Source organism: Aulostomus chinensis, chromosome 4, assembly GCF_037954235.1.
Source record: "Aulostomus chinensis isolate RoL2024-O1b breed Wild chromosome 4, RoL_Achi_v1.0, whole genome shotgun sequence".
Lineage (NCBI taxonomy): Eukaryota > Metazoa > Chordata > Actinopteri > Syngnathiformes > Aulostomidae > Aulostomus > Aulostomus chinensis.
The window spans coordinates 10969247-10986771 of record NC_141323.1 but is presented as its reverse complement, the minus strand read 5'-3'; the positions used below and the strand labels follow the sequence as shown (position 1 = coordinate 10986771).

The 17525-nt window shown below is 45.1% G+C and overlaps 1 protein-coding gene across 4 annotated transcripts in view; it reads right to left on the bottom strand.

The window, feature by feature from the left end:
• The window catches only part of sfmbt2 (Scm like with four mbt domains 2), a 44693-nt gene extending 27318 nt beyond the window's left edge, over positions 1 to 17375 (bottom strand). The window contains exons 1-4 of one of the 4 annotated variants that reach the window (XM_086201738.1): positions 16470 to 17375; positions 6982 to 7161; positions 6023 to 6117; positions 1187 to 1427 (exon numbers count right to left, since the gene is read on the bottom strand). In XM_086201738.1, coding sequence (XP_086057864.1) covers positions 1187 to 1427; positions 6023 to 6117; positions 6982 to 7072 — 427 coding nt within the window. In that variant the 5' untranslated portion in view covers positions 7073 to 7161; positions 16470 to 17375. Of the gene's footprint in view, positions 1 to 1186; positions 1428 to 6022; positions 6118 to 6981; positions 7162 to 14324; positions 14461 to 16469 lie in introns of those variants that run through there. The other 3 variants (XM_086201736.1, XM_086201735.1, XM_086201737.1) reach the window with 3 other exon arrangements.
• Positions 17376 to 17525: the final 150 nt, after the last annotated feature.

Genomic DNA, 17525 nt, shown 5'->3' with positions numbered 1-17525 from the left:
GCTGAAAGTGGCGGCGAGGGCGTGATGTGTCACTCTGATAAATGGCAGCTCCTGACAATCAAAGCACTCTGAGGAAAAACCTGCTATTCCACTTAATGAAAACGTTATTTGATAAAAGGTAGATTGTTGAGCTCATTACTAAGAATACCCAGGAAGCAGACAGCTAAATAAAAACCCAGCAGAGAATCCACTTCAGAATCTGGTGGCTCGTCCATAAATCCTTCTACAGACAGGAAATCCCAGTTAGTTTGGTCCAGGATCCTCTTTGCTTGCCTGGTTCAGGATTTCCGTCTATTTCCAGAGAAAACTGAATGTGGAAAAGCTGCTTCAAACTTCTGTGCTACTAGAGAGTTGAATTACCTTTGAATCCAAGCTAAAAACCTCTCTTTTTAAACACTGTTTTTAAATCTACTGAATATTTTGGGGGGTTTTAATCTCTGTGTTATTGATTGATTCTAAAGTTTTTATTCTGCAACGCTTGCTTTCACTCTTTCTGGTGCATTTTTCCTTGTGGACTTTAATTTAAATTGTGCTCCATGAGTTAATTTGTCTTGCTGCTTCTAACGGCTACAATATTTTTTTTGGTCTTTGATTATGCAACAGATAAATATCTTGATTAATGTCACAAAATATTGAAAAAAAAAACAACCCCAAAACATTCCATAAATGTTCTGATAGTGCGTTTTTAGGTTGATAAACTGTAACCCTCCAATCCAGACGGTGGTAGTAACACTCGACGCCCCCGACCATGACGCCTTGATACTCCCTCAGGCTGAGGGTGTACAGCTCCTCAGACGATTAGTCTCTTGTGCTCTCTGTTGCTCAGGAAACCGCAGAATCCTACAATGTTACATAGTAAATCATAATAAGAGTGCTTCTTTGTGTGTTGGGCTGCAATTCTCTGAAAGTCGACCGGTTCCACTATTCAGGGGCAGGCAGCCGCCGCCGCGCTGGAACCCGCAGCAGCCGAAATACACTTCTTCCATCACCGTCATCAGAGGATCCACAGATCATCGTGTTGGATTCATACACAACAAACAGAAGCGAGGACCACTCACAACCCCCCTGTCAGTGGGATCAACAACGACTTTCTGATCACCAGCCGTTGGATTTATTGGCGAGCGCACGCAGCTCAACTGCCTGTGCCCCGGTTTGCTGAGGGAGGTCTCACAGAGTTTCTTCCTACCTTCAGGGGGCATCAGGGTCTTGTTGTTCTGGGCACACCAGCCCACTGGGTGCAGCTCGGCGGTCATGACATCGCACCAGAAGTCGGCCTTGCGGTCCTCGCCGTAGCCGCTGAAGCGCAGCAGCAGCAGCTGGCCGCAGGTGGTGATGATGGTGGCCACCCAGTAGGTGTCGGGGCTGCTCTTATTGGCCACCTCCAGCTTCATACCTGGCTGGAAGCTGCTCTGGAGGCTGATCTCCACCTGAGACCCACAGCAGAAGAGATGGAGAACGTAAAACGCAGATCCCTCCAGACTTATTTTAAAATGATGCAACAATAAATCAAATGTTTTCTTTTATCCCATCAATAAACAAAACTATGAATATGCACATAGGGTTCATTTCCGACTGTAATTTCTCAGCTTTTGTGCACTGGCAACTTGAAAATTTCCACATCACACTTGTAGGTTGGCTAAGCTTGGCTCCATAAGCGATTTCACAAATAACCCCCGTAGGTATTCGCCTTAAACGGAGAAGTAAGACGACCACAGAGACTTTCCACTTTCAACAGATGAATGTGAGAACAGACCTCTAGTGTCACACTTCGCTTCAACATCCTTCTCGCAGTCAAACCATCAAACATCAAACTGAAGGAACGCAAAAAAACAACAACAACCCAAAACCCACATTTTCCATTAAAAGAGGGTCTTAAAAGTAACATTGCAATGTCATGGTTTGTTTAATTGTTCATGTTATCTTTTGAAGGCAAAACATTTGCCACTTTTTTGTGTTTTATTGAAGTGTAAATTAAAAATCCAGAATGTTCTCCAGAGCTGCTTTGACAAGCTCTCTGGAGTTTCTCCGATGAAATGAAACTTTGTTTTTCTCTTTTTGTAGTTGGCCAGAGGAAAGTAAATCACAGTCTTCGGTGGCCTGTGGTTCTGGGGGATTTAAAAGCATTTTATCATTTTCCGCATCAAACGAAACTTGAACTAATGAAGAAAACAAGCTCGTAAGGCTGGCAATTGTCAGTTTCCACAGAAGAGGAGTGAAAATGCATGTGATTAAACCGATGAAGAAACAGAAAATACAGTCAGAAACGTTTCCGCCCCCCCTAAAAGTCCCACTTCACTCTCAAAAATGTGACTTTGAATTCAGAATTAAAGTTTTTTTTCCTTTCAAATAACATTTTGACACGAGTCAACATAGGCTTCATGTTCTCACTCTCTACTTCTTAAAATATCATTTTAGGATTGGAGATAAAACAATTTTATAGAAACGAAACACAAAAGCAAGAACTGTGACTTTCCCCATTAGAAATCAGACTGAAACTGAAAGTTGTTTATTTTTGTTTTTTGATTTTTCCAAAGACAATTTTCCGGTGACACTGATCCTCTTGTGTAAGTCGCCACCCTGATGACAACAACCAAAAATGTAATGTGTTTAATCCATGATATTCCACTGATAGAAAAGCTTCCCACACCGTTGATTTAATAATCAGCTCCAGCGAATCAAGCTGGTGCCTCCTAAACAAACCAGCCCAGAGCCGCTCGTCTGTGCTGAGCATCAGCTCGCCCTTGTGCTGCCACGGATCTGGAACAACAAACGAATGCAGAATAATGTGTTTCCAGCCTCGCCACGGGCTGCCATACAATTCTTGAGAACACTACAAGCCTAACAGGATGTTCACATTCAGCAACGACACACGCGCGCGCATGCACGCGCGCGCGCACACACACACACACACACAAGTGAATGGAAAAAGCCAACATCTTAGAAATAAACACAATACGAACGGCCCCGTGACTTCCTGCTACAACAATGCAAACGTGCTGTATCACTCTGACTTATGTAAGAGGGCTATGGGCAGCCTCAGCAGCAAACACTGCCTGTGTGTGTGTGTGTGTGTGTGTGTGTGTGTGTGTGTGCATGCGTGCTCGTGTGTGTGTGAGAGAGGGAGAGGGGGAGAGAGAGAGAGAGAGGGAGAGGGGGAGAGAGAGAGAGAGAGGGAGAGGGGAAGAGAGAGAGAGAGAGGGAGAGAGAGAGAGAGAGACAGAGGGAGAGAGAGAGAGAGAGAAGGAGAGAGACAGAGGGAGAGAGACAGAGGGAGAGAGAGAGAGAGAGAGACAGAGGGAGAGAGAGAGAGAGAGAGAGAGAGAGTAAAAGCCCAGGAGAAATCACTGTTTCAATTTGTCCAGGCAGAGCGAGAGATGAGGGCTGCACTTTACTGAATCACATTTTTCTGGGGAATTCATGGTCCGTTTCCCAGTGACTCCACTCTCTCACCAACAAGGCAATTTAACTTCCCAGGAGACGTCAGCGGTCCAAATCACTACACGCAGAACGAGTCCTTCACTCGTAAAACACACCGCGTACCCGCATCCTATCACATTCATCACTCCAGGTGATGTAAGAAACTAAAACACTCTTTTATAACAGTTTAAATTACCGGCACACACGCCTCCACCTCTGACAGCTGCTCTGACGGTCAAGCTGAGGAGGATAAAGTCCTCGCATCCAGGAGGGATCAACGGCTCGCGCCCATCTGGCCCTCTGCTGTGATGCAACACGCTACTGGAGGCAAAGCCGCCTAATTGTTTGCTGACAAGGAGAGTTTATTTGGGATGGTATTTCCCTCACCACAGGGCAGCAGCAGAAGATAAGCAGGTGAGTTTTAACAGGTTGGGAGCGGCTGAGGTGTTCCTCACAGCAGCCTCGTGTCTTTTGAACTGTTTTTTTTTTTTATGGGAGGCTACAAGGCAAGGCAATTTTATTTGTAGAGCCTGGTTTCACCACCAGTTTGTCTCAAAGGGCTTTACATGGCATCATAACAACATCCCCTGCCCTTAGACCCTCACATCGACTGAGGAAAAACTCCATAGAAAACCCTACAGTGTTACAAGCACCCCCCCCCCCCCGAAAATTGAGAACTGTTCATCTTTTAGGAAAGCAAAGCGCTCCTCACTGTCACTTTCTACCCAGCTGACCGTCACCCCAGACCTGAACGAGGAAACCAGACGATCGTCCTCACCAATCGTCGCCTGCAGAGTGTCAGGACCCCTCACCAACCAGCGTGTCGTCCTCTCCCTCCCTGGTTCACCCAGAGCCAAGACTACAACTACGACTGCCCGTGCTCTTACTTCCACAAGCATCCCGTATCCTAGCAACCAAACGCTGCACCACCTCTGAGGCACTCTCAGCTGGGGGCACCTGACTTTTTCAGCCAGAAAAACAAACAAACAAACAAAGAAAAAACAACACGTTGGTGGACATTAAACCTTTAACAGCACAGCTGGCTGAAAATAATTACATAATTACTCCCCATAATGGTTGTTTCACTTTGGGCTGATCAAATTGGTGGGTGCGGTTCCTTTCCTTTCCCTTAAATTAGAACTCGGAACCCTCTGAAGCAACAGCTTGGTTTGCTTCGGTTCTGTGTTGCTGACCAGTTTCCACACCATGACATGCTTTGCCTCCGGAGCTGAAGAACGCCTTCACCACCACCAGGGAACACGTTCTGTGCCCGCTCATGAAAACCCCCAGTTTGTGTTTGCAGAGGAAACCTATCCTTTTTTTTCTCTCTTGTGAACTGTGGTGACGTCATCACGTGACCCTCCTCGCTGTCTTCTAGCGCGGTCATGCAGGTGGACATCCGTGACAGTGCTGATGTGTCCGTGTTTAAGTCCTCAATCCAAACCCAGCTTTTCTGAACTGCTTTCCATGTGCGATTACATGAGATTATTGCGAGTTTTTGTCATCGTTTCAACTCGTGTGAAGCATCTTTGAGCTCAGAGAAAAACGCTCGATAATTCAAATCCAATTCTTCACTTTCTTTTCCTTCTTAATATTCCCCGTAAAGATGATTTCAATGTTCTTTAGTTTTCTGTTGACATGTTTTTAATGTTCCTCTCTCTTTGTTGTCAAGCACTTTGAGCTGCCAGTTTTTTATAAAGGTGATATACAACTTATGATTACAAATATAATGTGTTGTCATCAGTATTGCTGTGACCACACGTGACCCGGTGCTCTCTCACACCCCGCCACTGTCGCACCTGGTTGGGTCAAAACTGGTCATGTCCCAGAAATAAGGTTCATGCCCCAGAACCAAGTTTCAGAGAACCTAGAATGGCACCGCTTCAAGAAACAGCGCCAGTTTGGTGGGGAAAAAAAGGCTAACAAAACAACAACAACAAAAATAGTCCCCTTTTGTGTTTTGGGTCCACTTTCAAGAGGACTTATTTTGGTTTGCTTTATAAGAAGGAATGTGACACACACTTGGCGTCCAGGTGATCTTGTTGACTCTTTACTCAAACTGTTCCAGGTTCATGGTTTTGAAATAGACGATTCAGTTTTCTAGAGAATTCAGGCTGTACCGAATCCCATGACTCAACATATCCAGGCTTCTGCTACAACCTCCCATTTGGCTTTAAATGATTAAGAAGAAGGAACTTTATTCAAACTGGTCCGATCCAAGTCTCAATTCTGATATTTTTTTGATACATGAACAAAAAAAAAATCCTTACCTCCTTATAATGATTTCAACCGTGTGGAGGTAAAATAACATGAGGGCCGTTACAACATCTCAAAAGCAATAAAGCACCAGCATAAAACCTATTTAAATCAATCACACTGTTTCCTTTTACGCTCCAGTAATCGAGCTCAATTGTGCTTCAAATAACTGGCAAAGGTCGTCAAACAAGTTGAGCGTCCTGAGGGAACAAAGCCAGTGAGAGTGCGTCTTATTGAACATTGCTGGAGTAGCGCTGCAGGGACCTGGCACCCTGCGATATGTCATTAAGTCGGAGGTTGTGTTTAAAAGATCAGCAGGATTCAGGAGTGAGGTGACCATCATACGTACGTGTCTGAAGGTGGTGTGCGGGGCGGCTTTGGCACCCGTCTCCTCCATGTATTCACCCCAGTTAAACTCCGCCTCCTCCTCCATGGAATCCGCATCTGAAGGGATCCAAAAGGTGAAGTTAATCATCACTGATAAAACAAGACGCCTACGCTGGAGGCTAAAAGTGCCCAACGTTTACATGGAAGCACACAGTTAACCATCAAACACACGGCGTGAGCTGAAGAGTGTTTTAAGTCGTCTGATGCAATCGATGCAACCAATGTTTGTCCTCCCCTGGGAGGTGCGTCCGAGGTGCGAGCGCGTCTCTGTGCGTGCAAACACTCTGCGACCTGCTTTGATGAACCAGAACTTCTGCATCAAATCGAAGCCAAGAATGTGAAAATGCGATGATACTTGGGTTTCTGTGGCACAGGAGGAAGCAGCGGAGATAATGGACAACGTCAACATCGGGCTCAGCGGCAGATGCAACAAAGTCTGCTTGCAAGCAAACAAATAAACCCTGCTGGAGGTTTTGGGCTGCTGCATCTGTAAGTGCGTACTTAGAGTCTGAGGGATCCCGCTGGTGCCATTTCAGCAGCGCTCACCTCGAGGGATTCGATTGGATCTTTGAGAGCCGAGGACAGAACACACTTTAGGTGTGTAAATGCAACTGAACTGAGAAGATTTGTTTGTGTCGTTGCACAATTCAGGGAATCAGAGCATCGACTATCCCGCTTAAATCTCCGTGATAAAGGGCGAGTTTTGAAGTCGGGGAAGATTTCTCCGGGGAAGTGATCAGACACTGGGATTCCCCAAACCTACAAGCGCTTGCTTCATCACCCGAAATCCCCCCTGCACGCGCTCCTTAGTCATCAGAGACAAAATATAAACAAGATCGCCGTCAGCGAGCTAAATCCACAACGTCGCACCAACCCTTCTGATTTTTCGACGTATTTGGTCAGCCTGCCTTCATCGCTCACCTTTGTTCACCTCTTCTTCTTTCACGCTGGCGGAACAGCGTGACATCACTGCAGCGGGAGCCATGTGCTGCCCCCGAGTGCCAGACCGCATCCTGCTCCTTCCACTTCCTTGACGAGCGTTGACCTTTGACCTGTGTTGTGTCTGCTCTTCACTGCAACATTTCACCTGCCTCCACTTACCTGGAGCACAAAGATAAGCAGGTCTAATTGGTGTGTTTATACGACATGTTAGTCCTCTAAGAACTGGACTTCTAGACGACACGTGAAGTGACGCTGTGCCTGATGCGTTAATTCCTGGGTTTACTGTTATATCACTGACGAGCGATTAAGTGAAGTCATTTATCAGGTGTCAGGTCTAAATTATTTTCTACAAGAACAAAGTACTGTAAAACTGTGATTACATCACAACAGCGTTTGATAAGACGATGACTCATCGAAGCTGAGGCATTTACTTAAAGACAAATCTATTATTTAGTTTCTCAGGAAAAATGATCTGGCTGACAGGAAACGATTAAGCATCCTTTGAATGCACAAAAGAAGACGTGGGAGGGTTAGCATGAAAAGTGATGGCCAACATGGTTGAAGGGCAAGGAAGGGAAAAAAAAAAAAAAGTAAAAATAAAAAAAGGCTGCCGCCCCTGAAAACTGCCACTTTATCAACAAGAGACAAGGAAAAAGCCTGGGAGGTGCAGATCGTTAACTCTGGAAAAAAGTTTGGGAGAAGAATGAACAAGAGCATCCGCTGCCTTCTGTGTGTGTGTGTGTGTGTGTGAGTGTGTATCAGTTCTGCATTGTTTGGTTCTGCACATTGTCTGCTGATGTCCTGGATTTGCATACTAAAGCAAAACTCCGATCAGATAACCAATCTGAGTCAAAGAAAGTAGAAGAACTGGAACCTCACCAGCGAGGCAACAGGCCGACAGCAAAAATCCACGGAGGGAAAAAAAACAAACCAAACCATCACACAGATTAATGTCACTAGAAAGAGATGCAAAACATGATGGACGGTATGAAGAAGACCCAACAAATGACGGCGGCTATCTGTGAATAATGGGCAATAACCACCCTGATTTATCTTATTATTAAATTACTTCTGCTAATGAGCCTATCAGCTAAGCTAATTAATAGAGCAAGAAGAAAGGGAGAGAGGGAAAGAGATAAAAGGTAGAGGCAGAGACGAGGACTGAGAGAGACAGATATTGTACTTTTTGCTCCACTACATTTCTCTTTACCCATCAGATACTAGTTACTTAAAAAAAAGAAAAAGGTTTTACACGGAGAAAACATGGTAGTTTTCTCCGTGTAAAACCTCAAATTTCAATCAATCAAAGAACAAATTTGCCTCAAGGGGCTTTCAGGGTACCTTCAACTTTTCTGGCCAATATCAAGAGGGACAAATATCATGTGGTACTTCTAATTTTGACACGTAGTATATACTCAATAGCAAATAGTTTTCTACTTGTTTGAGTAAAAGAACTGAGTACTGCTTCTGCAAAGGGTGGGGGGGGCAGGAGGACTTGTGACACAGACGCGTTTATTCCCAAAGTGACCCCTCGACACCTCTGATCCGGTAAAATGAGGCCGCTCGTCTCGCCAGAGGTCGAGTATTCCAGGTCTTTGCTGGTTAATCGGTGAGCTGATGCAGGAAGCGCCGCATCTCAGCCGCCTCCCTTTCAGCTGGTCAACTTCAAACAAAGCTAATTTTAGCCGGATCTGCTCGACCCGTAGCCCACCAGTGTTTTTTTGCCCACACACATCAGCAATTAATTCTGACCGACTGTCTTTCACTTGCCGCGACTGAAACATGTTGTCAATAAACCAGCCACCCACTGAGATAAAATCAGTCGCGCCGATGTGCCTCAGCTCCTACTTGATGTAGATCAAAGCAAAAAAACAAACAGTCATTAGGTCTATGGCCCTTCACGTGTGATGTCACGCCGCCGCTTGTTTTCCCTGAGGCTAATAAGCTTCATAAGAGTTACACCAAAGAGCCATTTTCAACCTCTCAGATGAGTGGATGAGCAAGATGGCGACGTGGCACTGAGTGACAGCAACAATGAGGAAAAGTCAAAAACTGCATTGACACTGCAACATCATCTTTAACTTTTGGGAGGAAAGTTCTGCTCACTTAAACCGCGTCTGCACTGAATGACTCTGTAAAAAAGGGCAATGCAGCTTCTTGCCCCTCTGACTTTTTCCCGTATCTTTAAAACATTTCAGTCTCGATCGTACAGCAGTCGGCGGCGCCGTGGCGGTCGTAAAAATTCGGCCTCAAACTGGAATTTCTGCGTTCACAGATCCTTTCAGTCCTGATTTTCCCTGCAACACAACACGCACAAACAACTTGGATAACGTTTCTTTGAAACATTCGCTTCTGGAACACAAGATCCAATCTCACACTTGGTGTTGCGCCTGATTTGCCACGTTCGTTTTTCTGGGTGCTTTCAGGACGCGGGGACGCTTCCCGGTGACAGATGACGTCCTCACGTCGTCTGTGAGAAACGATAAAAATCCTTTTCAGTTTTTCTCAGTATTTTGCTGCTTGGTGTCGTTGCTCCATTTATTTAAACTGAGAGAAGAAAACGTTCTGTTTTTTAACAGCATTTCTGGCGTTTACAGAGGGTTCGATTAGGAATCGTGGAATCTCAGTGTTTGTTTTTACACTTCTATGATTTTTTTTTTTTTTTAAGTCAAGGCCATCAGTGACTATGCTCAGGGTCATGGATTTCTGGATCAATATTCCATCTTTTTCATGTCTTCTTTTTACAGACAATAAAAACAATGAAATGTTGTGATCCAGTTTTAATTCTAGGAAATCACGACTCACAAACCAGAGACAGCGAGACGCTTCAGCACATCTCTGAGTCCCAAGAAAGTTACAAATGTGCAACAACAACAACAAAAAAATACTACAAAGGATGAAAAAGGATGAAAGACGCCTCAACCGTATTTCTAAAGAATCAACAAAACAAGATGAGAGGCTGAATTATTGTGAATGTTTGTCACTCGCTTGGCCGGTGTCCCTCTCACACAGTCAGGATGCAACACCACTGAGTCAAGGACTTCTCCACACTCTCATCCACACGGCCGTGCACACCTGCGTCGAGCCAAAATCACCTCAAGGATCAGACGCTCCACACTTAACAATATCCAAAAGAGCATTAGAGAGAAGACAAAAAAGAGTCTTTGATGAGGAGAGCAACGTCCTCACTGGCCGAAATCAACGACAACAACAACAACGAGAGGATGAAACGCCTGACAATCCCTCGATGAAAAGAACTTAAGCTCCCGCAAAAAAAACCTTGAAATCCTGAGAAAATTAAAGCACACAGAAAAAGCTCAAGCTGCTGTTTGTTCTGAGTGTATTTACAGAACTGTGAGGCGACAAAGACTGTGACAGACTCCACAACCATCCCAGTGTGTGTGTGTGTGTGTGTGTGTGTGTGTGCATGTGCGCCACCCCCCCCAAACTACACACACCCCCGATATCCCACAGTGGCTCCAGCGTACATCCATTGCGTAAACAACAAGCTGAGCTAATTTGACTCACATGACGGTGTTCGCACCCCCCCCCTCCCCCCCCCCCCTCCCTCCCCCCTCCACCCACCCTCCACCCACCCTGGCCCATCAGGGTTTCTTGCCTAAGTGCCCGACAATCTTCAGCAGCATTGACTCATCGCTGGTGTCAGCATGCGGCGCAGCACAGTGCCTATTATAACACAAAGTGCACTCAAACACTGCTATCAAATCGTAGGACAACAAACTCGCAGCAGATCATCAATTTGTTTTCTCCCCTTAAAATTCCCCTGAAGCTGTTTTTCATGGACTGCGTCTGCAGCTTCACTTATTTGCAGAACCTCTTAATAAAACCACAGCTGCCGCCTTTCTCATCAAAACAAGCCACTATTTAATCAACTGGTCAACTTTTTTGTTATCATTATTATTATTATTATTATTATTATTATTATTATTATTATTATTATTATCCTGTCACAATCTGTTACTCATCAAGCCAGGTTTTCTAAATTCAAGGTTTTCCCTGTCTTTAGTGAAACCAGGGTTTTTAAACATGCAAAACGAAGCAGAGCCGATCATGAGTGAGCAAGTCTGATGGCCCGGTTGTGTTGTCCACACGCCGTCCCGCTCCAAGAGGGTGACTCAGGAGCACCTTGAAGAAATTTCCATGGATTTGGCATTCAAGGATGAACTCGGCGTGTTTTTGTGGTCAAAGTCACTTCATAACTATGTCATACGTCAGCAACCCTGAGGGAATCCACTTAAGCCCACCAGACCTCCAGGATGAAGGCGGCATGAGCGCGCACCGCAGCGGCATTAACCCACGGTGCGGTGTCTCTGGTGGGAGTCGACCCCATAGCCATCCATTCTGTCTGTGTGGTTCTAATCAACACAAATCAAGGAAATTGAAGTCCTTTTCAACATTCCCATCGGCCAGTCGGGTGTGGAGACGTGTCCTACAACCGTCCACGCCACACCTGCCCTGCAACTTCTCCAGCGTTTACGTCTCTAAAAAAAAAAGTCCTAAATTCTCTTTTGCTGGCTTAGACTCGCGGTAAATTGAATACGTTTGTTTTTTTAACCATCCACAATCCAAATGGGGCGGTTTTTTTAAAAGACGGCCTCTTTGCTTGACACTTTGAAGGAGTTAATCAAAGAAAAACCAAACGAACCCAGGGGAGCGGATGCTACCTCCTCCAAGGTCGATGTGGAAAAGAACGCTGCGGTCAAAAGGATCTGCTGCAAATTTAAACTTCAACATTCCGGAAGTAAATATCTGTCTGATAGGTTACTACTTCTTCTTCTTTTTTTTTTGGGGGGGGGGGGCATCCTGCTTCAAAAAACAAAAACAACAACCAACAGACGGTGGAGGGTAAAACCTCAGGCGGAGGTAAGAGCAGGAATAAACGGTTGCAGCCCTGCTGGAGGCATTCCTGATGTCTTGTTCACTATCTCGTCGTCAGCTTACATTCTTAAGGAGTGACACATTTTTGTTATCGTCCTGCCCTTGAAAACATAAAGTCTGACATTAAACAGACGAGCAGAGCAAATCACCCACTTTCAGTTCTGAAGCATCCACGTCAGACGAGAGGCTCTCTCCTTCTTTCGTTTCGCTCAAACTACAGGAGAAATGTGCCGTCGTCCAAGTCGCGGCCAACCCTCGCTGCTCACTTCCCAAAACTGACCCTCGCGTATCCTTCAAGCTCTCCCTCTCAACTTCACTGGAATTTAAAAAAAGGTCGTATTTTATCATCACTTCCCCGAGGTACTAAAGAATGTTCTCATTTCATATTTTCAGAGCCTGAAAAAAAAAAAAAAAAAAAAAAGTAAAAAGATGACCCAGATTTTTGTGGAATGGCAATTTAAAACAGAGTTGCACAATATAACTTTTTCTTCTCCTCTCTCTCTCTCTTTTCTTTTCTTTTTGTCAGTTAATCAGATGAAACAGAGGTGGAGGACGACACCAAGGCCCTGATATAATAAAACCCATCCAGATACACAGATCTACCACAGTATACATCCCAATACTACACAATAAATATTGCAGTACTCGACATAAATTCATGTAAATTTCAAAAATCAAGCTGAGAGGAGAACGAGCTGGGCGCCACCCAAGTGTCACTTTTCCTGATATCTCAGGAGACGTGTTTTGTCACAACTTATTTACTTATTTTCCAAATTTCTATCCTAATTTATTTGCTAGATTGGACATTGACTGAGCTTCCTGAGGACACCTGCTGCAACGGAACGCTGTGATGGCGACGCACCGCGACGCCACGTCGATACCGAGGGCTGGAATACTGACACAATATCGTGTAAAACAACATCACCATCTATGACTGAGATTAAATCTGCTCACCTTTCGTTGACCAGGTGTGTCAGCGAAAGGTGAATGATGCCGTGACGTAGCCATTTAAAAAAAAACAAAAAAAACATGATAAAGAAAAATAATCTACACAAAAAAAAAAAAACACAACCTGAACGAGCCTCTGGCGTTTTTGTAACGTGCCTGGCAACGGCCGGAAGGAACTGCTCTTAGTGCCCGACCCGCTAACGCAAAAAACACTGCTAACCACATCAGCCAGGCCGCCGCCGCCGCCGCTCTAAACGTGGATGTCGGTTCATTCCTGCCAAACATCATGAGGTTGTTTGACAAAGACTCACGAATAAATGCCGTTATTCTGGGGATTCTTAATCTAAACCAGGAAAAACATGAAGAAAGAATATTTCTTTCTGTTGTGAAAAAAACCCAACAAAACAGCAAATAATGTTTAGAAACATCTATCATGGAACGACACTGATGGATCACATGACCCCTGCTCCTCGTGGTCGTGATACGATACAGCACTTTGGCTCAATAAATATTTCTAAATAGAAAAATCCACTCTCTCTCTCTCTCTCTCTCTCTTTTTTTTAAGCATCCGTTTTAGATATTCAAGGTTTCCGCCCCACAGCGGCAATTTGAGCTGAACATTTGTGCTTAGCGCAGCTTACTGGCCCACAGCGTCCCTGGAGGAAACAGCCCAGATTGGGCATCAAGGGATTAAAGCGGTCTGGGAGGGTTAATCTCAGACGCAGCGCATTTATGCCCACGTGGTCCCAGATTGAGTGGAGGTTTTTATTGATTAGCCCCCGATGGGGCACTGGCCATCCACGTGTTGTCCTCCTGCCTTTCCCTAAACCCATCCATGCCAAAGATTTAATGGAGGATTTAGGAGATTAACTACCACTGCATGGGCTCGGGTTTTATTGCATTACTGCCTATTAGGTTCTCCTCTTTTAGACTCATCCAAGAGTTGTTTCCTCTTGGCAGCGGGAGACTGTCCCCTGCTTCTTCCTCTCCATTCCTTTAAATGTGATGATCAGTGCTAACTGAAGAAAAGCCCCCGGTGGACCGCAAACAAAACAGAAAACAGAGCAGAGGCCAACGGGGGAACTCCCCCAGCCCGGAGCTTTCTTATTTCAACATCAATGACTGGAAACAACTTCCTACAACAGCAACACTTCACATCCTACACAGGCTTTTTTTTGTCTTCCACGAACAGGAGAGGGTAAAACTGATATTTGCCTCAGTCGTCCTTTTATTCAAATGCAGGTCAAGTGACTTTGCCAGCAGCAGAAAGACAGAAAAGCCTTTAGTTTCTCTCTCTAGCACAGCCGTGATTGCCCTGCTGAAGTCATATTCGCAGAAAATTAACATACAATGGCTTATCTAAAGCGGCTACATGATAAAGGAGGTCGCTGGGTGGTTCTTGCAAAACAGCCAACTGTGCAAACCAACAGTAATGTGCATATTGATTTCTCTTGTTAAGAAGAAGGATCGTGTACCTGCCACGCTTGCATGTTCCCTTTAAATGTGCTCCTTTGCTGGGTATATTACATTCCTTTATCTGCTGCCTTGTGCTCTTTGGAGCAACAACAAGTCCACAAGCCTGATGTATTCAAGCCGGCTCTGTTGTTTCTGATCATTGTGGTGGTGGAGAACTGAGTGTGGAGGAGGAAACCCCGGGATTAAGCAAGCCTACGGATTTACAGACATACGGAGCCCCGAAGAGGCCGTAGAGAGAAATAAAAATACATAGAGCAGGTTCAAAAAGGATCTTTAAGCCATAAAAATGCGACTTTTCCCCTCGGTTGAATTAATTTCTGGCTATGAAATGTGATTCATTTCCTCAATTTCATTCATTTGCAGCCAGAAAAGATAACTTGTTCCCAAAATTGGATTTATTTATGGCCATAACACAAGCAGACATCTCGCTGTTTGGGTTAACTAGTGGGAACAAGCTATACCTTGCTGGCACAAATCAATCAAGCTGAGGTCAGAGGTCAGAGTACGCATCTCATGACCTCAGAGGAGCTAAACTGAGGAAATGATTTGGATCTTGTGGCCACGAATTAACAAAATTGAGGGGGGGGAGTTAGACCTCGTAGCCTGGAATTAACAGGATTGAGGGGTAAAGTTGTATCTTGTGGCCTCAAACCAATCAAACTGAGGGAACAAACAACAGCTCAAGTGAGTCATCAGGTTCTACCTGGCGGCCACCAATCAATGAAAACGAGTCGCAGAACATCTAAATGGAGGCCACAAGCTCTTCCTCGTCGCACTGAAACAACTCAACTAAAAGGTAGAAGGTGTTTAAACATAAAGACAGCAAATCAAACCTTTTAGCCATAAGTTAATTAAAGCGAGGACTTTAAATAAAAGGGATAAAACATGTATTACACAGAGACTAAATCAATGGCCTCTCAGGCTCCACACACACCATTTTTACAAAGAAAAACACACAGCAATTAGCAGCTTCAGTGTGGAAGAAAACAGTCAAATATCCGGATCAGCAGGGGGTTTGAGGGCGAAATCGCTAAAAAGGAGGGATTTGTTGTCTTCGCCTCATCTGCAGCCACATTAAAAACCTTCTACCCTCAGTTTAGTTGTTTCAGAGTGACGGGGAAGAACTTGTGGCCACGATTTCGATGTTTTGCGACCACAAGATAGAACTTTCCCCCTCGTTTTCAGCGACCGTGAGATAGAACCCGATGACTCGCTTTAGTTCCCCTGATGCCACTCAGCTCAGTTCCTTTGTAGCAAAGCAGAACTTGTTCCCTCAATTTAAGGAACTTGTGGCCTCGATGGAAAAAAAACAAAACCCTAAATGCTTCCCTCAATTTGATTAAGTTTGAGGCCACAAGATACGACTTCACCCCCTCAATCCTGTTAATTGACGGCTGCCAGGCAGAACTTGTTCCCTCAGTTATTACAAAGCTACTAAATACAACTCCTCCTCCTCAATTTAGTCAATTCGTGGCCACAAGATCCAAATCATTTCCTCAATTTAGCTCCTCTGATAAAATCCTCCCGCCGATCCAGAGCAAGGAGGAACAAAAGCTTCTTTTTTTCTTCTTCTTTTGATTAAAAGTGAAAGAGGAAACGAGGGAGATGAGGCTGAGGGTGTAGCCCGGCCAGCAGCAGCAGCGGCAGGCTGCCTGCCCGCCTGACACTCCGCTCATGTACTTTGCACACTCGAAACTGCAGCGGAAAAAAACTCGCACGGAGTTGCCAAATGCTCACTTTGGATTTAATTGATTAAACCTCGTGTGTGCCCACCGAACGAAACCGAACCGGGCGCTTTACGTCGCGGCGTTTTATTTTTTCCTCGTTCAAAGATTTTTAAGGCGCAGTTGAACACCTAATAACCCGCCATGTTGAGAGAGCTTTGACATTTTGGCAGGGTCCGGTATTTCCCGGTGGTTTTTTAAACGCACCTCGGGGTGACTGAGTAGCGTGGGGGGGGGGGGGGGGAGAGAAAAATCCCAAGTGACTCATCTATATATCAAGCATTTAGCTATCAAACTACTTCAAACGCCGTCTTCTTCTTTCAACGCAGCTGAAATGTTCTATTTAACACATGCAGAAAAAAAGACAACCCCCCTCCCTCCCCCTCAAAAAAATGATAAGAGATAAAACATTAAAATTACCGAGTGCCACGAGACAGCGGCGTCCTCCCCTCCGCGGGTGGAAGCTGTTCCTGACAACTTGGACTATTTCTCGTTTCTACAGAAACCGCCTCGGGAGAGTGCTTCCACGGCGGCGGGGGAGGAGGGACGACAACTCCTGGTGTGTTTCCTTGCGACGACAAAACCCCGTAAATCCGTCCAGGCCAGGCTGGAGGAGCCGTCACCTGTCTTACCTGTCCAAGTTTTTTTTCCTCCTCGTCACCTCTCCTTCCCGAGATCCCCTCGGTTCTCTCTCTCTATCTCTCTCTCTCTCCTCTCTCTCTCTCTTTCTCACTCTCTCTCTCTCTCTCCTCTTCTTCTGCTGGTTCGCGTGAGCCCGAGCAGAGTAACGCGAGCGACGTCTTTCAGCTGCTGCTACCCCCGTTCCAATATGGCATCTACCTTCTGCGCATGCGCAGAGACATCTACAGCTATGTTCGAGCCTCCGCTGACCTTTTTAGTGTGGTCACACACTACAAAAAACAAAAACAACAACATCAAAAAACATGTATTCTCTGAATGGGAAGCTGAACCAAACCTGCTACAGATATTTTTCTTGAGTGAGTTTCATTCTGATGCACTCATTATTACACCGTCATGATTTAAAGTAATTTATTTAAAAATTGTTAAAATAAGCTTTTCCTTGACTCATGACAGCTCTTTAATCCCCTCACCAAGACGCGACATCTACGGCTTCAATATTGTCAAGAATGTCTTTGATCAATATCTGATAGAAGGGGCTGTAATTCTGGGCCGACATGAATACATGAAGCTAAAAATGGTCCGTAGCTGATCATGACTTCTTCTTTTTTTTTCTTTTTAAAAAAAAAAATCGCGTTCGTTTACGATCCTGACCTTTATTCCCTTGTTGTAGCAGGGACACAAAAGACTCATCGTGAAAAGTATAAAACCTTGAAGCCCTTACACACAATCTTTGAGGACAAATTCAAAGCTACACTTTTCCGAGATAAAAATAACATCGCCATCGAGGAGAACATCAGGGGGAGACCCCCCCCCCCCCCCCCCCTAAGGGGAGAC